We start from the raw sequence: 25,798 nt of genomic DNA on the forward strand, positions 1-25,798 counted from the left end.
ATAAATAGTCACTGAATGGTAATATATAATCAATGGCCTGGCGAAATAGCTCTATAATATGTGCTACCAAAAAAATAGTTCGGTGTGCGTCTGTAGCTAAACCCGTCTATAGCAACATGTAATAGTTTCTTTACAAGAATGCCTTTTAGTAGAAGCACGTAATGGATGAATTTATCTTCATTTTTAACTCGCTAATAAGAAGCCACCGGTGAATGTTTTAGAGGTGTATTATAATGCGTTTCCCTATAACCGTTATGGCATTCTGACGGTCGTATACAGAACCTGCTTTAGTAGTTATCGATCATGAGTTCAGTTAATTATTTACCTGTGTATATTCAATAGAAAAAGTAGTGTACCTGGGTTAGGAACTAGTGCGACTTGTACAAGGAGTCCGTTTTAATAAATGTGTTTTATTCACGAATAGGTGGAATCGTGTAGGCGATAAACCAGTAACTTATATCTTCGTCATAATTCACAAGGGAAATTACTCTTCGGAGTAAAATTGTTTTCTTAATTAGCTATGTTTACTGTTAGATTCTAACTAATTCTTCATACGTCATCGTTGACGAAAAGTCGTCTATCCAACTACAATCCGGACTAGCTGTTTGTCAGTTTAGACAGGTTTCCGCTATACTGAACCGATGTCGTGTAAACGGATGACTTGTACAGTGTATGTGCCTTGCCTTGGCACTCCTTTGTGATGTAGATATATACTGACTTAATCGATTGTTGTATGATTAAGCATGTCGTGCCAGGATGCCATAATTCCCTTATAGTAATGACCCCAAAACAAAGGTGTATTGCATATCGACACCCGGGCGGTAAATCGGGCACCGGGTATACCTTTAATGTCAACGGGTTTATAGATCTATCACGTGGAATTTATGACGATAATATAATGTAATCAATGTATAAACAATGATAGGTCTACGGTTCATATAGAACGACGTGATGACGAACCTATTATTATACGGAGTTCACTGGAATAAACTAATTACGCCTCGGTAACAGTTTCTTTACGTAAACAGTCGGCATAGGGGAGGAAGTTTTGACTATCGACCTTCGATAACTAACTAGACTTGTAAATACACATGTAGCGCACGTAAAGCACGTGTTCGGGTGGATATAGTTGTTACATAATGTAGTACTATTTTCTGGAACATCTACCCATTAAGTTAAATCGTTCGTCCATTCGGGAACCACGTGTAGTCTGAAGCTTGTCGACTTTGTTTTGCGGGTATACCTGTAGATTGTTGTTATCTCTCTGTCCAATTAATTATTCATTGTTTAAATTTGGTCGTTAAGTGTATAGATTACAAGGTATACATTGATTGTTGTCATCCAACCTTGACCAGAACATATCGAAGGTACACGACAATTTTACACAAATTTTCTTTTTAACATTTCAATTACAAAAGTCGTCCTCGGCAGTTGATCAATGATTTATGTAGAGATATGTGGTAATTACCCTATACACTTACTCTTGTTACCCGTAAACAACTACGAACGCATACCGGAAAATGAAATCAGTTCATTATGAACAAACGGCCTAAAGCAAATAAGAAAGAATACATATATTATACACTAATACAGGGGCTGATTATATCTCGATAGAAGGTTCATTTGACCGTGATCCATGTGTTTGATGTACGGGTTGATGAAGACAGTATATTGGGTTTGTGTGTACATCATATTGATCTAAACACAAAGAACATGTTGGTAAAGTGGAATGGCTCAGGGTGCTCTCCTCAGACCTATATCGATTGATAAGATCACCCGTAGGAGTGATCGATGATGATATAGAGATATAACAACATTGAAGTGTGTGTACTAAGAGTACCCGGTGACCGCCATCTTAAATGTCCAATCAAATTAGGACTTAGTTAAGGGGGTCACGACAGTCGACCATCAGGAACCGGAAACGACACCATTTTGATCACACATGATCAGCTATCGAGTACTGAGATAAATAACATTTCCCGTATGCGTGTATACTAATTGAACTCTGAACACAGCCAGAAGAGCAACATAAGATTTTTGGACTTGGTTTGTACCAGAAACATGTCATAACATCAAAAGGCTGGACTCCATTAGCGATGCATTGCAACCGTCTTGTCAATTATAATGACATCGCAATCAAAGAAGGGATTAGAGGCATGACGGACAAACTCGTCTATTACATCGATCTAGCCTACATGGGTATGGTAATGGCGAGACTATTGACTCTCTTGAGATGATAGTGCAGGTACAAAAAAAGTCAATCTTGAATGATGATGGCACAAAATATAGCAAGTATCCGATTGCCTTAATAAATTGTGTAAATCAATCAAATTATGAGGTTTTCAACGGTGACGTCACTAAGCGAACACAATCAAGCAATATCTGAAGAATGCATTTGATGGAAGAGATTGACCAGCGGTATAGGTTAAGTTCGGATATTAAGTATATAATGTCTTGTTACACTGTAACTGTCTTGTGTCATTTAAGGACGGCCTCCCATGTGGCTATGTTTTTGGAGACTTTCCTCACACAGTACTATCTCAGGACTTGTAATAGTGGAACACTTGCCTCTGGAGGGGAATAAATTGAAAAATAGCATCCAACCACATTCATCAGTGGCTTGATGTGAAGAACACTGCTGAAACAAGAAATTAATCTTAAATGCTATCATATCCTTTGCTTCCACATTTACACACAATACGTTCGGTCAACGTAACGACTTATCATGACAAATAATGTTTTAGTTATTTAGGTGGTATTCTATTATATTGTTGTGTGATCAGATCACACACGAAACACGTATCCATGTCATATACAAGGGAGGCGGTGTCTGTATGATATCATATTTATCTCACTCTCGTAAATGACCGTATAAAACACGAACTATAGCAAATGTCTTTTGCAACTGTTAAAATTACGAGAGTGTAAAAAATAAGACGCAATCTTGTCGCAAACCATTTCGATGGAATTTTGTCGAAATACAAGACAGTTTGTCGAAATACATGTACATGCCATTGATAGTATTTTTGCATCTTGTAAAGTAAATTTAACTTCAAGTGATGATTATCGTAATATTTGAATTCGATTCTTGCCCACAATAAACTGGCAACTCCTAATTTCAAAAATATATACGTTGCCAAAGATGACATACTAGTAAATCATGCAGGTACAGGTATGAACATTGAAAAATGAAATCCATAACTGCCAACTAATTATATACGTGTACAGCGGACAGGTAAGGTGTATGTTAGTCCAGGTTATATTGACTTTACCTAGCCACCTATCACATTAACGGTTTTTAACTCTAAACCACGACCTATAAATCTACACAAAGTCAATACACAGACTATTGAAAGTGCTCTCATATATCTAACAATGTAGTGAGGACGTGACGGGACTGTTATTCAAACGGAAACAAAATATCTCGCCACATGGGTCGATGTATAGAATGTTTAGTATATATACCTACATGCACGTAATCATAAGTAATATGTAGACTATAAATAAGATTTGGTATATAAGGTTTAACATCTTATTGACAGCTGAGGTCATTTAAAGACGGCCTCCCCTCAATCTGTATTTTTGTGAGGCTGTGGTATATTCGCGTGGCGTCTCCTTGCAATAATGGAACCCTTCCCCATGTCGTCAGAGATACCGAACAGTACATTCATCCGACCACTTTATACTGGCAAACCAGTCGTCCTACTCCCTTTATACTAAATGCTAAGCAGGACCAGAAACTCTTTCGGGAACAGGGAACATTTTCCATAGGAAAGCATTACAGAGGTTAAGGGAAAATCTTACGTTAAGGAGCCTTCCTTAAAATCTGTAAAGCTTTTCTATGGGGAATTTTAAGATAAGGGATTCCTTTTTAAGAAATGTTCATGAAACTGGACCTAGAACCCAGATTTTTCCCCACACAAATTAAAATGCTCTACTCGAAACCTAAAGTGAGGCGCTACGACAAGGAAAAGGTTAGGAACAGGAAGAAGAAAAAAAACAATCTAATTAGGTTGAAGAGAAAAGATAATGGAGCAACAGGTACAACGCTGACGCCTTGCCGGAAAATAAAAGTATGGACCCGAAGATTAAAGAAAGGACTCGCTGAAAGTATTTGTGTACGTTGCCGTAACGTTAAGTTATTAGTACTTTATTCTTCGTCTTAGTTGTGACTCTGGTTTTATTGCGATTTTCCCCTCTTTTGTGAGTATATATACCGTTATCCTTGATACTCCAGGGGTTCCGATCACTTTCGATCTCTAGTGTAGTGATCGTAAGTGATCGGAACCCCTGGAGTATCGAGGATGATATACCGGTAGGCGGGATACGGAGAGGAGCGTGGGGACTGCCATTCCTTTTACGACGCGACATATAGTGTTTATAAATAACCTATAGCAAACGGTATATAGGTCACAGAAAAGAAGAAAAAAACTATTGTTGAAAAGTTCCATAATTCACTGGCTCCTATGACTCCTCATAATTAAGGTTGGTACTATACAAATGTGATGCCAGACGGATCATTATCTATCGATTCGTAACCAACACGGCTGGTCGCACTGTGCTGTGGTCCATTCAGCTTCCGGATTCCCCAATCTCTCGCGCCCCGCTCACCTGTAAAACTTGATAACACGTGCGCTACAATATTATCCGTTCATGACGTAATTGGTCCTATCATGGAACTATATCGTGTCGCTTGGTTAATTATAAACACGCGCATATTATGGTAATTGACCATCGCGCGGGTCAAAGTTATGGTAAAGAAGCCATATTAAAACAGTGGCCGTCGAATTAGTCCGTGTAATGGCTTCAAAATTGATAGACTATACATGTAATTACAATGGTAACAGTGAAATACGAGGATTGGAGCTGGCTTTGTAGTTTGTCCACGTAACCTTTGTATAGTGTAATGATAACAATAGTGTGATGTAAATGCATGGTTATTTCACAAACAGAAAGTTATCGACATAATTAACATTTACTTTTAAAATGATCAATTGAACGTAAACCTTTTTTTTTGTGTGTGTGTGGGGGGGGGGGGGGGGGGTATATCTCCTCACACAAAAAGACTCTCCATTGAAATATTTACAATAGTTACAAAAATCATAACTTTACGTTTAAACGCCATACTTTGTGAAGTCGATCCATTGATGCATATTTCTAAAGGAAGCACACTACTGAGCAAAAGATACACACAATAAGTAATATTACTCTAGCGTTGAGTTACACAATAATTAATATTACTCTAGCGTTGAGTTACACAATAATTAATATTACTCTAGCGTTGAGTTACACAATAATTAATATTACTCTAGCGTTGAGTTACACAATAAGTAATATTACTCTAGCGTTGAGTTACACAATAAGTAATATTACTCTAGCGTTGAGTTACACAATAATTAATATTACTCTAGCGTTGAGTTACACAATAATTAATATTACTCTAGCGTTGAGTTACACAATAAGTAATATTACTCTAGCGTTGAGTTACACAATAAGTAATAATACTCTAGCGTTGAGTTACACAATAAGTAATATTACTCTAGCGTTGAGTTACACAATAAGTAATATTACTCTAGCGTTGAGTTACACAATAAGTAATATTACTCTAGCGTTGAGTTACACAATAAGTAATATTACTCTAGCGTTGAGTTACACAATAATTAATATTACTCTAGCGTTGAGTTACACAATAATTAATATTACTCTAGCGTTGAGTTTATGTATACTCTAATTACAGAAACATAAAACACATGACCGATATCTTCGCGATACACCAATAAAGTGAAAACGAAGTACGGACATAGGAACAGTCAAATTAGCGATTAGTTATAGGTTTTAGATTTGAAAACTCCACTTCTATAGGCATTAAATTTTCACATTGACATCGCTGGTAAACAGTATTTACAGTAAACTGTACACCGACGGTATATGGTATTTACGGTAATGTAAACTGTACATTGACATCGCTGGTATATGGTATTTACGGTAAACTGTACCATGACATCGCTGGTATATGGTATTTACGGTAAACTGTACATCGACATCGCTGGTATACGGTGTTAACGGTAATGTAAATTTTAAACTGTACATTGACATCGCTAGCATATATGGTATTTACGGTAAACTGTACAATTACATCGCTAAAATATGGTATTTACGGTAAACTGTACAATTACATCGCTGATATATGGTATTTATGGTAATGTAAACTGTACATTGACATCGATGGTATATGGTATTTACGGTAAATTGTACAATGCCATCGCTAGTATATGGTATTTACGGTAAATTGTACAATAACATCGCTTGTATATGGTATTTACGGGTAACGGTAATGGAAACTGTACATTGTCATCGCTGGTATACGATATTTACGGTAAACTGTACATTGACATCGCTGGTATATGGTATTTACGGTAAATTGTACATTGCCATCGCTAGTATATGGTATTTACGGTAAATTGTACAATAACATCGCTTGTATATGGTATTTACGGGTAACGGTAATGGAAACTATACATTGTCATCGCTGGTATACGATATTTACGGTAAACTGTACATTGACATCGCTGGTATATGGTATTTACGGTTATGTAAACTGTATATTGACATCGCTGGTATATGGTATTTACGGTAAACTGTACATTGCCATCGCTTGTATATGATATTTACGGTAATGTAAACATCACATTGTCATTGCTGATATACGGTTAGTCCGCTAATATACGGTATATACGGTAAACTGTACATTGACATCGCTGGTATATGATATTTACGGTAATGTAAACATCACATTGTCATTGCTGGTATATGGTATTTACGGTAAACTGTACATTGACATCGCTGGTATATGATATTTACGGTAATGTAAACATCACATTGTCATTGCTGGTATACGGTATATACGGTAAACTGTACATTGACATCGCTGGTATATGATATTTACGGTAATGTAAACATCACATTGTCATTGCTGGTATATGGTATTTACGGTTAACTGTACATTGCCATCGCTTGTATATGGTATTTACGGTAATGTAAACTGTACTATACCGTAAACTGTACATTGACATCGACGGTATAAGGTATATACGGTAAACTGTACATTGACATCGCTGGTATATGATATATACGGTAAACTGTAAATTGACATCGCTGGTATATGATATTTACGGTAATGTAAACATCACATTGTCATTGCTGGTATATGGTATTTACGGTAATGTAAACATCACATTGACATCGCTGGTATATGATATTTACGGTAATGTAAACATCACTTTGTCATTGTTGGTATATGGTATTTACGGTAATGTAAACTGTACTATACCGTTAACTGTATATTGACATCGACGGTATAAGGTCTATACGGTAAACTGTACATTGACATCGCTGGTATATGATATATACGGTAAACTGTACATTGACATCGCTGGTATATGATATATACGGTAAACTGTACATTGACATTGCTGGTAAGTGATATATACGGTAAACTGTACATTGACATCGCTGGTATATGATATATACGGTAAACTGTACATTGACATTGCTGGTATATGATATATACGGTAAACTGTACATTGACATTGCTGGTATATACGGTAAACTGTACAATCAGTAGGACGCTATCGATCAGATCGTGTAGGAACGTGTTATCTATATAAACAGGTTTACGGAAACTGTCATATTATAAATCAATATTTTCACTTTTTATCCTGACAAGATCAATGCGATAACTTTCAGATCACTTAAAAGCTTGAAGGTGTGGAACACACGTCCCAACAGGTAGACATGCCAACCGTTATATCTATCGAGCTTATTAGTATTCAAAAGTGTGAAATATATGTAATGCACACATGCATTTATAACTGAGAAATTATGTTGGTCAAATGTTGTCGTTTACTAATAATATTCACGAAAAGATATCGTAGCACGTGTATATGAAATACGCCATATTATATGAACACTACGGACTAACAATTTAGATACACATAACATTAGAGAAAAAAAACGTCTCAGGTACTTTAAACTGTAAAATGGTTTAGCATTATCACATTTATAAGTAGTTAACAGGCGTAGTTAAAGGGCAACTACCTTTCCGAAATTTTAAAATGGGAATGTAAAACGTGATCGATAATTGTGTAGAGCCGCAAAAGTTATTAACTTACCTTAAATATTACATTTATCATCACCTTCAAAACAATTTAATTCAAATAAATAAAATGTTAATTTTCATAACGCAGGTCGTCTTATGTTTCCCGCCGTCATCCTAAATACCGCGCGGTAGTTGACTATCACTGCGCCAGACGGCAAAACAACGAAATGACTCTCCACTGTTTTGATATATAACGCACGAAGTGTTCCATATGTTTAGTGTTGTAACCTCAATTTAGTCCATCGGTATATATTTTCTGATGTTATTAATGTTTTTAAGAAATCTATATGTTTTGCTCCGGAAAGGCAGTGGGCCTTTAATAGGCGCCAACCGAAACAAACCTTTAACAAGAAAAGCCCACCAACTTGTGTTTTACTGTGAAATGAGATACAATCAGAGACGTGCAGTGTTCAATCTACGATTATTTTTCGTGGGTCCTTTTCAATGGTTTTTGTGAAAACAATGGGTCCCACATTGTTATAGATACCCATTCCCAGAAATTTCATGGGTCCTTTTAAAATTCTGTGAGTCCAGGACTCGGGATGCGCATGTAGATTGATCACTGGACGTGTAACATGCTGTTAACGGGATCGACAAATAAAGGAAAGGAATAGATATTGTTTTAGATGTCCCTAAAATATGATAATGCATGCGCAACTACGTTAAGAATTCAGCATCGTTGAGCGAGCGTGATTCTGTTAAATGCAATTGCGCATTCCCTTTCATGCCATGCACAAAGACAAACTTTTCGAACCTAGAAATCATATTGGTAAATTGCGACAAGGATCCATAAGGTTCATGGAATAAAATTAATTTAATTGAAGTTAAAATCAAAGTAAAACAAAATAAAACATAAAAATTGGAAAGACAAGAGAAATATATAGCTGTTGCCAATATTCCCTGCTCTTCAAATGATTCCTCACCAGCCAGTTTTATTTATCATACTACTGTTGACAATAACAGATCAAATTCATGCCGTGAAGTCTCACAAGGTCAAATCTAATACGAATCATACTTTACCCTGGCTGTGTTACATTATCTGCATTTATGTTTCGTTTGATTCCTGTATTTGACATTCTTATTACTGAATTACATTGTATATATGTAAATTCAGACAGTCCTGAGATAAATAGCAAACATTTTGTGGCGAGATGAACCGAAGATTGTACGCATATGCACTTGACTCCGAATTTTGAAGCAGAGAAATGCTCTATAAATTGCACAACAACCACTTTGACGAATCTTCGAAACAGTGGTGTCAGAAGGACCATAGATACATAAAAGGTAGGTTTTAATGTCTATTTGTTCTTAACAAGTAAGTTTAAAAATGAAATTTACTTCCGTATGTCTGCATTTCAGTTGTGTATTACTTTATGTGTTGTGTGTGATTTCAACAACTAAACAATTTACAAAATGTCTCGTCAAATTGTCGGTCTGTTCGAAGACTATCTATTGATGACGAGCTACCTAAAACACAGACAGCTACCTAAAACAAAGACAGCTACCTATAACAAAGACAGCTACCTAAAACAAAGACAGCTACCTAAAACAAAGACAGCTACCTAAAACAAAGACAGCTACCTTAAACACAGACAGCTACCTAAAACACAGACAGCTACCTAAAACAAAGACAGCTACCTAAAACACAGACAGCTACCTAAAACAAAGACAGCTACCTAAAACACAGACAGCTACCTAAAACAAATACAGCTACCTAAAACAATGACAGTTACCTAAAACACAGACAGCTACCTAAAACACCACAGACAGCTACCTAAAACAAAGACAGCTACCTAAAACAAAGACAGCTACCTAAAACAAAGACAGCTACCTAAAACAAGACATACCAAAACAGACTACCTAAAACAAAGACAGCTACCTAAAACAAAGACAGCTACCTAAAAACAAGACAGCTACCTAAAACACAGACAGCTACCTAAAACAACAGACAGCTACCTAAAACACAGACAGCTACCTAAAACAAAGACAGCTACCTAAAACAAAGACAGCTACCTAAAACACAGACAGCTACCTAAAACAAAGACAGCTACCTAAAACACAGACAGCTACCTAAAACAAAGACAGCTACCTAAAACAAAGACAGCTACCTAAAACAAACTAAAACAAAGACAGCTACCTAAAACAAAGACAGCTACCTAAAACAAAGACAGCTACCTAAAACAAAGACAGCTACCTAAAACAAAGACAGCTACCTAAAACAAAGACAGCTACCTAAAACAAAGACAGCTACCTAAAACACAGACAGCTACCTAAAACAAAGACAGCTACCTAAAACAAAGACAGCTACCTAAAACAAAGACGGCTACACAGACAGCTACCTAAAACAAAGACAGCTACCTAAAACAAAGACAGCTACCTAAAACAAAGACAGCTACCTAAAACAAAGACAGCTACCTAAAACACAGACAGCTACCTAAAACAAAGACAGCTACCTAAAACACAGACAGCTACCTAAAACAAAGACAGCTACCTAAAACAATGACAGCTACCTAAAACACAGACAGCTACCTAAAACACAGACAGCTACCTAAAACAAAGACAGCTACCTAAAACACAGACAGCTACCTAAAACAAAGACAGCTACCTAAAACACAGACAGCTACCTAAAACACAGAACAGCTACCTAAAACACAGACAGCTACCTAAAACACAGACAGCTACCTAAAACACAGACAGCTACCTAAAACACAGACAGCTACCTAAAACACAGACAGCTACCTAAAACACAGACAGCTACCTAAAACACAGACAGCTACCTAAAACACAGACAGCTACCTAAAACACAGACAGCTACCTAAAACAAGACAGCTACCTAAAACACAGACAGCTACCTAAAACAAAGACAGCTACCTAAAACACAGACAGCTACCTAAAACACAGACAGCTACCTAAAACACAGACAGCTACCTAAAACACAGACAGCTACCTAAAACAAAGACAGCTACCTAAAACACAGACAGCTACCTAAAACACAGACAGCTACCTAAAACACAGACAGCTACCTAAAACACAGACAGCTACCTAAAACACAGACAGCTACCTAAAACACAGACAGCTACCTAAAACACAGACAGCTACCTAAAACACAGACAGCTACCTAAAACACAGACAGCTACCTAAAACACAGACAGCTACCTAAAACACAGACAGCTACCTAAAACACAGACAGCTACCTAAAACAAAGACAGCTACCTAAAACACAGACAGCTACCTAAAACACAGACAGCTACCTAAAACACAGACAGCTACCTAAAACACAGACAGCTACCTAAAACACAGACAGCTACCTAAAACACAGACAGCTACCTAAAACAAGACAGTACTAAAACAGACAGTACCTAAAACACAGACAGCTACCTAAAACACAGCAGCTACCTAAACACAGACAGCTACCTAAAACACAGACAGCTACCTAAAACAAAGACAGCTACCTAAAACAAGACAGTACCTAAAACAAGACAGCTACCTAAAACACAGACAGCTACCTAAAACACAGACAGCTACCTAAAACAAAGACAGCTACCTAAAACACAGACAGCTACCTAAAACACAGACAGCTACCTAAAACAAAGACAGCTACCTAAAACAAGACAGCTACCTAAAACACAGACAGCTACCTAAAACACAGACAGCTACCTAAAACACAGACAGCTACCTAAAACACAGACAGCTACCTAAAACACAGACAGCTACCTAAAACAAGACAGCTACCTAAAACACAGACAGCTACCTAAAACACAGACAGCTACCTAAAACACAGACAGCTACAATACCTAAAACACAGACAGCTACCTAAAACAAAGACAGCTACCTAAAACACAGACAGCTACCTAAAAAAACACAGACAGCTACCTAAAACAAGACAGCTACCTAAAACACAGACAGCTACCTAAAACACAGACAGCTACCTAAAACAAGACAGCTACCTAAAAACAGACAGCTACCTAAAACACAGACAGCTACCTAAAACACAGACAGCTACCTAAAACAAGACAGCTACCTAAAACAAGACAGCTACCTAAAACAAGACAGCTACCTAAAACACAGACAGCTACCTAAAACAAAGACAGCTACCTAAAACACAGACAGCTACCTAAAACACAGACAGCTACCTAAAACACAGACAGCTACCTAAAACACAGACAGCTACCTAAAACAGACAGACAGACATACCTAAAAAAACAGCTACCTAAAACAAGACAGCTACCTAAAACACAGACAGCTACCTAAAACACAGACAGCTACCTAAAACAAGACAGCTACCTAAAACACAGACAGCTACCTAAAACACAGACAGCTACCTAAAACACAGACAGCTACCTAAAACAAGACAGCTACCTAAAAACACAGCTACCTAAAACACAGACAGCTACCTAAAACACAGACAGCTACCTAAAACAAGACAGCTACCTAAAACAAAGACAGCTACCTAAAACACAGACAGCTACCTAAAACAAGACAGCTACCTAAAACAAGACAGCTACCTAAAACAAGACAGCTACCTAAAACACAGACAGCTACCTAAAACAAAGACAGCTACCTAAAACAAGACAGCTACCTAAAACACAGACAGCTACCTAAAACACAGACAGCTACCTAAAACACAGACAGCTACCTAAAACAAAGACAGCTACCTAAAACACAGACAGCTACCTAAAACACAGACAGCTACCTAAAACAAAGACAGCTACCTAAAACAAAGACAGCTACCTAAAACACAGACAGCTACCTAAAACAAAGACAGCTACCTAAAACAAAGACAGCTACCTAAAACACAGACAGCTACCTAAAACACAGACAGCTACCTAAAACAAAGACAGCTACCTAAAACAAAGACAGTTACCTAAAACAAAGACAGCTACCTAAAACACAGACAGCTACCTAAAACACAGACAGCTACCTAAAACAAAGACAGCTACCTAAAACACAGACAGCTACCTAAAACAAAGACAGCTACCTAAAACACAGACAGCTACCTAAAACAAAGACAGCTACCTAAAACACAGACAGCTACCTAAAACACAGACAGCTACCTAAAACAAAGACAGCTACCTAAAACACAGACAGCTACCTAAAACACAGACAGCTACCTAAAACAAAGACAGCTACCTAAAACACAGACAGCTACCTAAAACACAGACAGCTACCTAAAACACAGACAGCTACCTAAAACACAGACAGCTACCTAAAACACAGACAGCTACCTAAAACACAGACAGCTACCTAAAACACAGACAGCTACCTAAAACAAAGACAGCTACCTAAAACACAGACAGCTACCTAAAACAAAGACAGCTACCTAAAACAGACAGTACCTAAAACAAGACAGCTACCTAAAACACAGACAGCTACCTAAAACACAGACAGCTACCTAAAACAAGACAGCTACCTAAAACACAGACAGCTACCTAAAACAAAGACAGCTACCTAAAACACAGACAGCTACCTAAAACACAGACAGCTACCTAAAAACAAGACAGCTACCTAAAACACAGACAGCTACCTAAAACAAGACAGCTACCTAAAACACAGACAGCTACCTAAAACACAGACAGACTACTACCTAAAACACAGACAGCTACCTAAAACACAGACAGCTACCTAAAAAAAGACAGCTACCTAAAACAAAGACAGCTACCTAAAACAAGACAGCTACCTAAAACACAGACAGCTACCTAAAACAAAGACAGCTACCTAAAACACAGACAGCTACCTAAAACACAGACAGCTACCTAAAACACATAAACAACAGACAGCTACCTAAAACAAGACAGCTACCTAAAACACAGACAGCTACCTAAAACAAAGACAGCTACCTAAAACACAGACAGCTACCTAAAACACAGACAGCTACCTAAAACAAAGACAGCTACCTAAAACAAAGACAGCTACCTAAAACAAGACAGCTACCTAAAACACAGACAGCTACCTAAAACAGACAGCTACCTAAACAAAGACAGCTACCTAAAACACAGACAGCTACCTAAAACACAGACAGCTACCTAAAACACAGACAGCTACCTAAAACAAGACAGCTACCTAAAACAAAGACAGCTACCTAAAACACAGACAGCTACCTAAAACAAAGACAGCTACCTAAAACACAGACAGCTACCTAAAACAAGACAGCTACCTAAAACAAGACAGCTACCTAAAACAAGACAGCTACCTAAAACACAGACAGCTACCTAAAACAAGACAGCTACCTAAAACACAGACAGCTACCTAAAACAAAGACAGCTACCTAAAACACAGACAGCTACCTAAAACACAGACAGCTACCTAAAACAGACAGCTACCTAAAACACAGACAGCTACCTAAAACACAGACAGCTACCTAAAACACAGACAGCTACCTAAAACACAGACAGCTACCTAAAACACAGACAGCTACCTAAAACACAGACAGCTACCTAAAACACAGACAGCTACCTAAAACACAGACAGCTACCTAAAACACAGACAGCTACCTAAAACACAAGACAGCTACCTAAAACAAAGACAGCTACCTAAAACACAGACAGCTACCTAAAACACAGACAGCTACCTAAAACACAGACAGCTACCTAAACACAGCTACCTAAAACACAGACAGCTACCTAAAACACAGACAGCTACCTAAAACAAGACAGCTACCTAAAACAACAGACAGCTACCTAAAACACAGACAGCTACCTAAAACAAAGACAGCTACCTAAAACACAGACAGCTACCTAAAACACAGACAGTACTAAAACACAGACAGCTACCTAAAAACAAGACAGCTACCTAAAACACAGACAGCTACCTAAAACACAGACAGCTACCTAAAACAAGACAGCTACCTAAAACACAACAGCTACCTAAAACAAAGACAGCTACCTAAAACACAGACAGCTACCTAAAACACAGACAGCTACCTAAAACAAAGACAGCTACCTAAAACACAGACAGCTACCTAAAACAAGACAGCTACCTAAAACAAGACAGCTACCTAAAACACAGACAGCTACCTAAAACAAAGACAGCTACCTAAAACACAGACAGCTACCTAAAACAAAGACAGCTACCTAAAACAAAGACAGCTACCTAAAACACAGACAGCTACCTAAAACACACAGACAGCTACCTAAAACACAGACAGCTACCTAAAACACAGACAGCTACCTAAAACAAAGACAGCTACCTAAAACACAGACAGCTACCTAAAACAAAGACAGCTACCTAAAACACAGACAGCTACCTAAAACAAAGACAGCTACCTAAAACACAGACAGCTACCTAAAAACACAGACAGCTACCTAAAACAAAGACAGCTACCTAAAACACAGACAGCTACCTAAAACACAGACAGCTACCTAAAACACAGACAGCTACCTAAAACACAGACAGCTACCTAAAACAAAGACAGCTACCTAAAACACAGACAGCTACCTAAAACACAGACAGCTACCTAAAACAAAGACAGCTACCTAAAACACAGACAGCTACCTAAAACACAGACAGCTACCTAAAACACAGACAGCTACCTAAAACAACAGACAGCTACCTAAAACAAAGACAGCTACCTAAAACACAGACAGCTACCTAAAAACACAGACAGCTACCTAAAACACAGACAGCTACCTAAAACACAGACAGCTACCTAAAACACAGACAGCTACCTAAAACACAGACAGCTACCTAAAACAAAGACAGCTACCTAAAACACAGACAGCTACCTAAAACAAGACAGTACCTAAAACAAGACAGCTACCTAAAACAAGACAGCTACCTAAAACAAGACAGCTACCTAAAACAACCAGACAGCTACCTAAAAACACAGACAGCTACCTAAAACAAGACAGCTACCTAAAACACAGACAGCTACCTAAAACACAGACAGCTACCTAAAACACAGACAGCTACCTAAAACACAGACAGCTACCTAAAACAGACAGCTACCTAAAACACAGACAGCTACCTAAAACAAAGACAGCTACCTAAAACACAGACAGCTACCTAAAACACAGACAGCTACCTAAAAAAGACAGCTACCTAAAACACAGACAGCTACCTAAAACACAGACAGCTACCTAAAACACAGACAGCTACCTAAAACAAAGACAGCTACCTAAACACAGACAGCTACCTAAAACACAGACAGCTACCTAAAACACAGACAGCTACCTAAAACACAGACAGCTACCTAAAACACAGACAGCTACCTAAAAACACAGACAGCTACCTAAAACACAGACAGCTACCTAAAACACAGACAGCTACCTAAAACACAGACAGCTACCTAAAACACAGACAGCTACCAAAACACAGACAGCTACCTAAAACACAGACAGCTACCTACCTAAAACACAGACAGCTACCTAAAACAAAGACAGCTACCTAAAACACAGACAGCTACCTAAAACACAGACAGCTACCTAAAACAAAGACAGCTACCTAAAACACAGACAGCTACCTAAAACACAGACAGCTACCTAAAACACAGACAGCTACCTAAAACACAGACAGCTACCTAAAACAAAGACAGCTACCTAAAACACAGACAGCTACCTAAAACACAGACAGCTACCTAAAAAAGACAGCTACCTAAAACAAGACAGCTACCTAAAACACAGACAGCTACCTAAAACAAAGACAGCTACCTAAAACAAGACAGCTACCTAAAACAAAGACAGCTACCTAAAAACAAAGACAGCTACCTAAAAACACAGACAGCTACCTAAAACACAGTACCTAAAAGACAGCTACCTAAAACACAGACAGCTACCTAAAACAAAGACAGCTACCTAAAACAAGACAGCTACCTAAAACAAGACAGCTACCTAAAACAAAGACAGCTACCTAAAAAACACAGACAGCTACCTAAAACAAGACAGCTACCTAAAACAAGACAGCTACCTAAAACACAGACAGCTACCTAAAACAAGACAGCTACCACTAAAACACAAAGACAGCTACCTAAAACAAAGACAGCTACCTAAAACAACAGACAAGACAGCTACCTAAAACAAGACAGCTACCTAAAACAAAGACAGCTACCTAAAACACAGACAGCTACCTAAAACAAGACAGCTACCTAAAACAAGACAGCTACCTAAAACACAGACAGCTACCTAAAACAAAGACAGCTACCTAAAACACAGACAGCTACCTAAAACACAGACAGCTACCTAAAACAAGACAGCTACCTAAAACACAGACAGCTACCTAAAACAAAGACAGCTACCTAAAACAAAGACAGCTACCTAAAAACACAAACAGCTACCTAAAACACAGACAGCTACCTAAAACACAGACAGCTACCTAAAACACAGACAGCTACCTAAAACAAAGACAGCTACCTAAAAACAAGACAGCTACCTAAAAAGACAGCTACCTAAAACAAAGACAGCTACCTAAAACAAAGACAGCTACCTAAAACAAAGACAGCTACCTAAAACACAGACAGCTACCTAAAACAAAGACAGCTACCTAAAACAAGACAGCTACCTAAAACAAGACAGCTACCTAAAACACAGACAGCTACCTAAAACAAAGACAGCTACCTAAAACAAAGACAGCTACCTAAAACAAGACAGCTACCTAAAACAAAGACAGCTACCTAAAACACAGACAGCTACCTAAAACAAAGACAGCTACCTAAAACACAGACAGCTACCTAAAACACAGACAGCTACCTAAAACACAGACAGCTACCTAAAACAAGACAGCTACCTAAAACACAGACAGCTACCTAAAACACAGACAGCTACCTAAAACAAAGACAGCTACCTAAAACACAGACAGCTACCTAAAAAACACAGACAGCTACCTAAAACACAGACAGCTACCTAAAACACAGACAGCTACCTAAAACACAGACAGCTACCTAAAACACAGACAGCTACCTAAAACAAAGACAGCTACCTAAAACAAAGACAGCTACCTAAAAACAGACAGCTACCTAAAACACAGACAGCTACCTAAAACAAGACAGCTACCTAAAACACAGACAGCTACCTAAAACACAGACAGCTACCTAAAACAAAAGACAGCTACCTAAAACAAAGACAGCTACCTAAAACACAGACAGCTACCTAAAACACAGACAGCTACCTAAAACAAAGACAGCTACCTAAAACACAGACAGCTACCTAAAACACAGACAGCTACCTAAAACACAGACAGCTACCTAAAACACAGACAGCTACCTAAAACACAGACAGCTACCTAAAACACAGACAGCTACCTAAAACAAAGACAGCTACCTAAAACACAGACAGCTACCTAAAACACAGACAGCTACCTAAAACAAAGACAGCTACCTAAAACACAGACAGCTACCTAAAACACAGACAGCTACCTAAAACACAGACAGCTACCTAAAACACAGACAGCTACCTAAAACACAGACAGCTACCTAAAACAAAGACAGCTACCTAAAACAAAGACAGCTACCTAAAACACAGACAGCTACCTAAAACACAGACAGCTACCTAAAACACAGACAGCTACCTAAAACACAGACAGCTACCTAAAACACAGACAGCTACCTAAAACACAGACAGCTACCTAAAACAAAGACAGCTACCTAAAACACAGACAGCTACCTAAGACAGCTACCTAAAACACAGACAGCTACCTAAAACACAGACAGCTACCTAAAACAAAGACAGCTACCTAAAACACAGACAGCTACCTAAAACAAAGACAGCTACCTAAAACAAAGACAGCTACCTAAAACACAGACAGCTACCTAAAACAAAGACAGCTACCTAAAACACAGACAGCTACCTAAAACAAAGACAGCTACCTAAAACAAAGACAGCTACCTAAAACACAGACAGCTACCTAAAAACACCTAAAACACAGACAGCTACCTAAAACACAGACAGCTACCTAAAACAAAGACAGCTACCTAAAACACAGACAGCTACCTAAAACACAGACAGCTACCTAAAACAAAGACAGCTACCTAAAACAAAGACAGCTACCTAAAACACAGACAGCTACCTAAAACACAGACAGCTACCTAAAACAAAGACAGCTACCTAAAACACAGACAGCTACCTAAAACACAGACAGCTACCTAAAACACAGACAGCTACCTAAAACACAGACAGCTACCTAAAACAAAGACAGCTACCTAAAACACAGACAGCTACCTAAAACAAAGACAGCTACCTAAAACACAGACAGCTACCTAAAACAAAGACAGCTACCTAAAACAAGACAGCTACCTAAAACAAAGACAGCTACCTAAAACACAGACAGCTACCTAAAACAAAGACAGCTACCTAAAACAAGACAGCTACCTAAAACGCTACCTAAAACAAAGACAGCTACCTAAAACAAGACAGCTACCTAAAACAAGACAGCTACCTAAAACAAAGACAGCTACCTAAAACAAGACAGCTACCTAAAACACAGACAGCTACCTAAAACAAGACAGCTACCTAAAACACAGACAGCTACCTAAAACACAGACAGCTACCTAAAACAAAGACAGCTACCTAAAACACAGACAGCTACCTAAAACAAAGACAGCTACCTAAAACAAAGACAGCTACCTAAAACACAGACAGCTACCTAAAACAAAGACAGCTACCTAAAACACAAAGACAGCTACCTAAAAAACACAGACAGCTACCTAAAACAAAGACAGCTACCTAAAACAAAGACAGCTACCTAAAACAAAGACAGCTACCTAAAACACAGACAGCTACCTAAAACAAAGACAGCTACCTAAAACACAGACAGCTACCTAAAACAAAGACAGCTACCTAAAACAAAGACAGCTACCTAAAACACAGACAGCTACCTAAAACACAGACAGCTACCTAAAACACAGACAGCTACCTAAAACAAAGACAGCTACCTAAAACACAGACAGCTACCTAAAACACAGACAGCTACCTAAAACACAGACAGCTACCTAAAACACAGACAGCTACCTAAAACAATGACAGCTACCTAAAACAAAGACAGCTACCTAAAACACAGACAGCTACCTAAAACAAAGACAGCTACCTAAAACACAGACAGCTACCTAAAACAAAGACAGCTACCTAAAACACAGACAGCTACCTAAAACACAGACAGCTACCTAAAACAAAGACAGCTACCTAAAACACAGACAGCTACCTAAAACACAGACAGCTACCTACAAAAAGACAGCTACCTAAAACAAGACAGCTACCTAAAACACAGACAGCTACCTAAAACAAAACAAGACAGCTACCTAAAACAAAGACAGCTACCTAAAACACAGACAGCTACCTAAAACAAAGACAGCTACCTAAAACACAGACAGCTACCTAAAACAAAGACAGCTACCTAAAACAAAGACAGCTACCTAAAACACAGACAGCTACCTAAAACACAGACAGCTACCTAAACACAGACAGCTACCTAAAACAAAGACAGCTACCTAAAACACAGACAGCTACCTAAAACAAAGACACACTTGTATAACATGTAAATCGTATAGTGTTTGGTGTGCACACCATTGTATATTGTGTCCGGAACACCACCAGAACAATACTATCGAGTTTGATTCGCCCAGACATGAATGGAATCGGTACAAGTCCTACTGTTTACATACACTGGGTTATAGATACGTAACACTTAAACCTGTCGGCTATGTGTAATGGATTTATAGAGAGGCTTTTATTCCGTTAAGTTCGGGAGTATTCATCTGGGCTTTAATCTACTTTAAGCTAATCAAACTTGGCTTGCGAGAGTAAGTAGGCAAAAATCCCCATATACTAGTTTCCACAAATTGATATTTAAACCGCTACTTTGCTATGAACCCATTTAACAAACAAGTGTCACCGATTTTCTGGTTAATAAGACGTACATTATATATCACGGCAGCTGAACCATTACCAGGATATCGTACTCTATCCGAGTCAGTACCGAAACAAATGATAATTGGTGTTAACCCTAATCTTGGGTGTAGTACCACTAAAAGTCCGACAATTTCCAATAAATGAACTTCCTATAAGCTAATGGGTTGAAAGAATGTTTCTTTACATTAAATATCAATGGAAACACATATCCGTAAATGTAGCTAGAGCTCATCTTAATATATAGGCCTAGGACTTCGATAACACCGGCAAATCAGAGTTTCAAGTTAGTCCATTGGATGCTTGTTTTTGTTATTGAAAGATTTTCACAAATAAAATTGTACATTTAAAATGGATCCGTTCTAGACAACAAGCTGTAACCATATATTTTGTTTTATAACCATAAGTTACATCAACATATGGTTAAATAAAACAAGATAAAAGTAGATAAAAATGACATTAAGTTAGAAATGCAGTTTTAACTTCCCAATCAGAAATCTCAGGTTATGTAAGGTACATTATTTGGTCTCAGTAAATTGAAGCGCGTGTGTAATTTAGATCTATTCATTCTGCTTAATATTACAAATCACTTCCAAGTCTTCCTCTTTTTAGTGTTTCCATGGAGACAGAATCATAAACAACACACTGGCGAAAACGTGACTGCTGGACGAGGTGATGGGGGTAGATGGCTGGTGGTGACGACTGTAGGTTAATGTGGCAGTGTTGTTTCGGCATCAACTATTGGGTATACTAATAACAACTTATCAGTAAAAAGCAAAAGTTTTCACTTAAAAATACTATGACGAAAATAACAAAGACTGTTTTTGTGATTAATATTTATTTATTTTAACAAATGTGTTAACATTAATATAGAAAATATATAGAATTCTTGAACAAATATATAAAACCAATCACCTGACTGTAGCTTATGTCGCTATGGATCTTCAATAAAGCTGCAAAGGCTCGAATTCTCTCTGGATTGAGAGGTCATACGGTTATATTTTAGAAGGACAATGAAGCCTAATCTACAGTCAGGTGAATATGGACGGGGAAGTTTTAGGACGGAATGACTGAGACATAGCTGATTATTTTACATAGACGATCCCCCCGAGTCGACTTTACTTCGCCGAATCTACAGATATACTCGACTCGGAGTCAGTGAAGTACACTCGGGGAAACACTTGACTTTGCTGTGAATGTATTCGTACTATAGACAAACGAACGACACATGGATTGTCCAATCTACTTAATTACATTTCTTATCACAGATGTTTGATTACGGGACAACAACATTACGTGTTCACATCTCATGTAATCGATACCCTCTATCGATATCCAATCTTGTGGCGGCCAGGTAATAAGGAAACACTTTCATTAACGGCCAGGTTCACTTCCTAAAAAATTACCGCGGGGTATCTTATATAATATAAAGTATGTTTCTGTTAGCAGATGGACTGACACGTCGACAATCTTTTACCTTATGATTTAACAAAATCTTATCATAGAGCGAGGTAAGATATATAAACCTCGTTACTCAATGTTAAAACCAGACACTTGAAACATCTCTATGATTTATTTGATGAAAACTTAAACGTAGCCCCGCATCAAAAAAGATCTACTCACATTTAATAGATGAAACTTAAACGTAGCTCTCAACAAAACTATCTACTCACGGGTAGTTTTCAACAACCACCTACAACTTTTTTTTTTAACTTTTTATTTAGTTGCATTCTTTAACCCCAACTGGTATATACCTGGTATACTAATGGATGAAAACAAGAACAAATGTAATGGTGATATATGTATATGTGTGACTGTCTACAGCCAAAGTTAAAAGTTACAATATTACTTACCAGTAAGTAACATAGTATGTTAGATCACAGTGAGATGTACAAGTCATACACCAATTAATTTATTGTATGTATCAAGTTGATTAATATCCTGACCAGCAGGTAAGCTATCTCTATAATATACAACAGTACAGATCATTACAACAACATATCTACTGATAATGTGAATTACAAACATATCACAAAACAATCTCATTATATAATAAATCACCAATTGATAATATGTGCGCGCCAGGTACCAATAAAAGACTTGAATAACGACACTTGGAAGGTATAAAAATGTTAGAGCCATTATCAATGAGCTGAGGTTAACATTGTCATAGATGTAACCGTTATCAAATGAACAAGAATCAAACACATCAATATGGCTGTATGTATTACAGCTCTCCATACCTAATGGAAAGTTGTTATCGATCACAATAGCAAACGTCAGAAATAAAAGTACATAGTATTACATCATGCATAGTTGGTGTTAGTTGTATATCTAATCTGAGTTGATTAGAAACAGTATGGTAGCGACAGCCACCTGACGGTCACAGTTATTGCTGCAGTGGCTGATCAATGGGACGACACAGTGATCAACACTTTACCTTGACATAACGTAATTGGAATGGATTCTCAACAATCTCCATTCACAAAAATCCGCATATAAAATCCATACTCATGAATAAATACAACAGGTTTCCGCTCGGATGAACATTCCATTAAACGAACACTTTATTACTGATTATCCATTGATATAAATTCCAATAAATTTACGTTACATCAAATTTTATTTTTCAAATGTGGATGATCTCTCGATAATACTCCCCCCCCCAAAAAAAAAACACAAAACTGGATTTTGTTTTTATATTCACGGACTCAAACAGGGCATGAATAAAGCAGATACTCAATAAAGCGAATAGTGGTTTTTTTCTCTCTCTATAAACGGAATGTTTTAATTAGCAGTAGCTAGTGCTTCAGAAATATGTGTATATAAAACACGATTCATAAATATCAGCTCTTATAATTGAACCTTTTAAAGAAAATAGAAGTAGATTAAAAGTCCTTTTCCACTATAATCAAGGTGTATACAATAAAAAATTTAAAAGGCACTTCATATGTTACAATTAATTAGCAACACTTCATAAATCTAGTAATACAAAATGTCGCCTCATAATCTTACGAATTAAAAAAAATGAAATAGTGACATCCAACAATTTGTAACAGCGCCTTATCCTTATAAGGCAAAACACTTAAGTTGACAAATGATGACATTTACCCCCAAAAGTAAAGCCATTCCAATAGATTTCATGAAAAATTTGCCAGTAACGATAACATCGATTCATTTAATTAAAGTAGAGTCTTTTTAGGTAATTAATATTTCTTGTGACTGTTCTTGACAAGTCGTGAGATATTGCAGTAAAGGTTCTGGTTTTCCTCGAGTGGTCCGACTATCCTCGTTATGTTCACATCTGTTGGTCTATTTCTTGTTCTTTGATTTGTCCCTGGAAGCCGTGGTATTCTGCAGAAATAACATAATACATTAGTTTCTTTAACTCCAGAGGATTTGGACATCTTAATATTATAAACATGTCACGACAGAACTTGTCAGATAAACATAGAAAAAACCAGCAATATGGAAAACACGAACTTTATTATATTCATGAAACGTGTGATTTTAGCCTCATTACCAAACCAGAGTGACAAATGCACTTTCAGTCATTATTATCAGTGTTTATATATGCATTTTACGTTTGTTTCCTGCTCTGCATATATTTACACACACTAGACTAACAAGTTGACACATGCAGTTGTACCCCATGTCCCCACCACAATCATCTCTCGGTGAAGATGTTTCCATACTTATACTGCATTGTGCATGTTTCAGATTGTCGTACAGCAAATCCTGACAGGTACGTGCTCAGACTGATGTATCTTACCAATCACATCTAATGTATGGACATGTTCTATTTGTACGTACACAGTTAAATCCAAAAAGATTGCATCAAACTTATTAGTAAAAAGGTTAAGTTTAGAATGCGACACAAACTTCCATTTTAACAGCCTTTTCAATGAGACCTGCAAATTATAAACTTTGGCTCCCGGAGAGATACGAACATTACTGTGCATTAATTATAAGAACATGAATAATGTATTCTTATAGTTATTTACTTGGTGGGTGTGCAACAAACACTTAACTGACCCTAAAATCAGATGAACGACCAAATGTACTTTAAGAATAATACTACTTCGTTACATTTGTAACCGGCGTGTAAAATAGTAAATAGGAAAACAAATACAAAATTGTGTTACTAACAACAATTCAATGGGTAGTCACTCACTGACATAGTTAATAAATAACAAGATACTCCCATATATGTATATACGACCGATGGTCAAAAAGGCAAACACTCCAAAATTGGAAGGCCATGATAATTTTAACAAAATTAATGGAGTTCCCAGATAGACTAGGAGCCTGAATTGAAATGTATTCATGATTTATTTTATAACTTATATAATATCTGACAGGTTTCTTCCCATGTGTGTTACCAATAATGTATTTAATGTATAACAGTCCATGGATACGTCGAAGATTATGATCAATAAACCTGTACATCCGCATTGTCTAGTCACGTGTTAAATTTATTTTGTATATACATGTACAAACATTTACGTGTTTCTCGCGACATTGACACTTTTTTCACTTTAAACATACAAACCAAACGTTCTACCTTTGACCAAATCTGACGCTGACGTCAATGGAAATGAGAAGTCAATATTGGCTGTTTTTTAATGGTTAATTTTAAATCATACACGACAAATGAATGAAACTATATTCCGTTAAACAGAAAGAGTCGTCGGATTTTATAACTGTCTTTTGTCCGTTTTGTAACCATTTTATACACGAGCTCTATTGAAGTTACACGGGCGTTATAACCCATTTCCGTACTGCGTTGACAAGTAACAACTTTATGTTA

General features: G+C 37.4%; 1 protein-coding gene across 5 annotated transcripts in view; it reads right to left on the minus strand.

Moving 5' to 3' along the window:
- Positions 1-21,807: 21,807 nt before the first annotated feature.
- The window catches only part of LOC138304775 (trichohyalin-like), a 95,152-nt gene continuing 91,161 nt past the window's right edge, over positions 21,808-25,798 (minus strand). For all 5 annotated transcript variants that reach the window (XM_069245039.1, XM_069245040.1, XM_069245041.1 and 2 more), the window contains one exon: positions 21,808-24,342. In XM_069245039.1, the coding sequence (XP_069101140.1) occupies positions 24,301-24,342 (42 nt within the window). In that variant the 3' untranslated portion in view covers positions 21,808-24,300. The remainder of the gene's footprint in view (positions 24,343-25,798) is intronic.

Source organism: Argopecten irradians, chromosome 12 (genome assembly GCF_041381155.1).
Source record: "Argopecten irradians isolate NY chromosome 12, Ai_NY, whole genome shotgun sequence".
Taxonomy (NCBI): domain Eukaryota; kingdom Metazoa; phylum Mollusca; class Bivalvia; order Pectinida; family Pectinidae; genus Argopecten; species Argopecten irradians.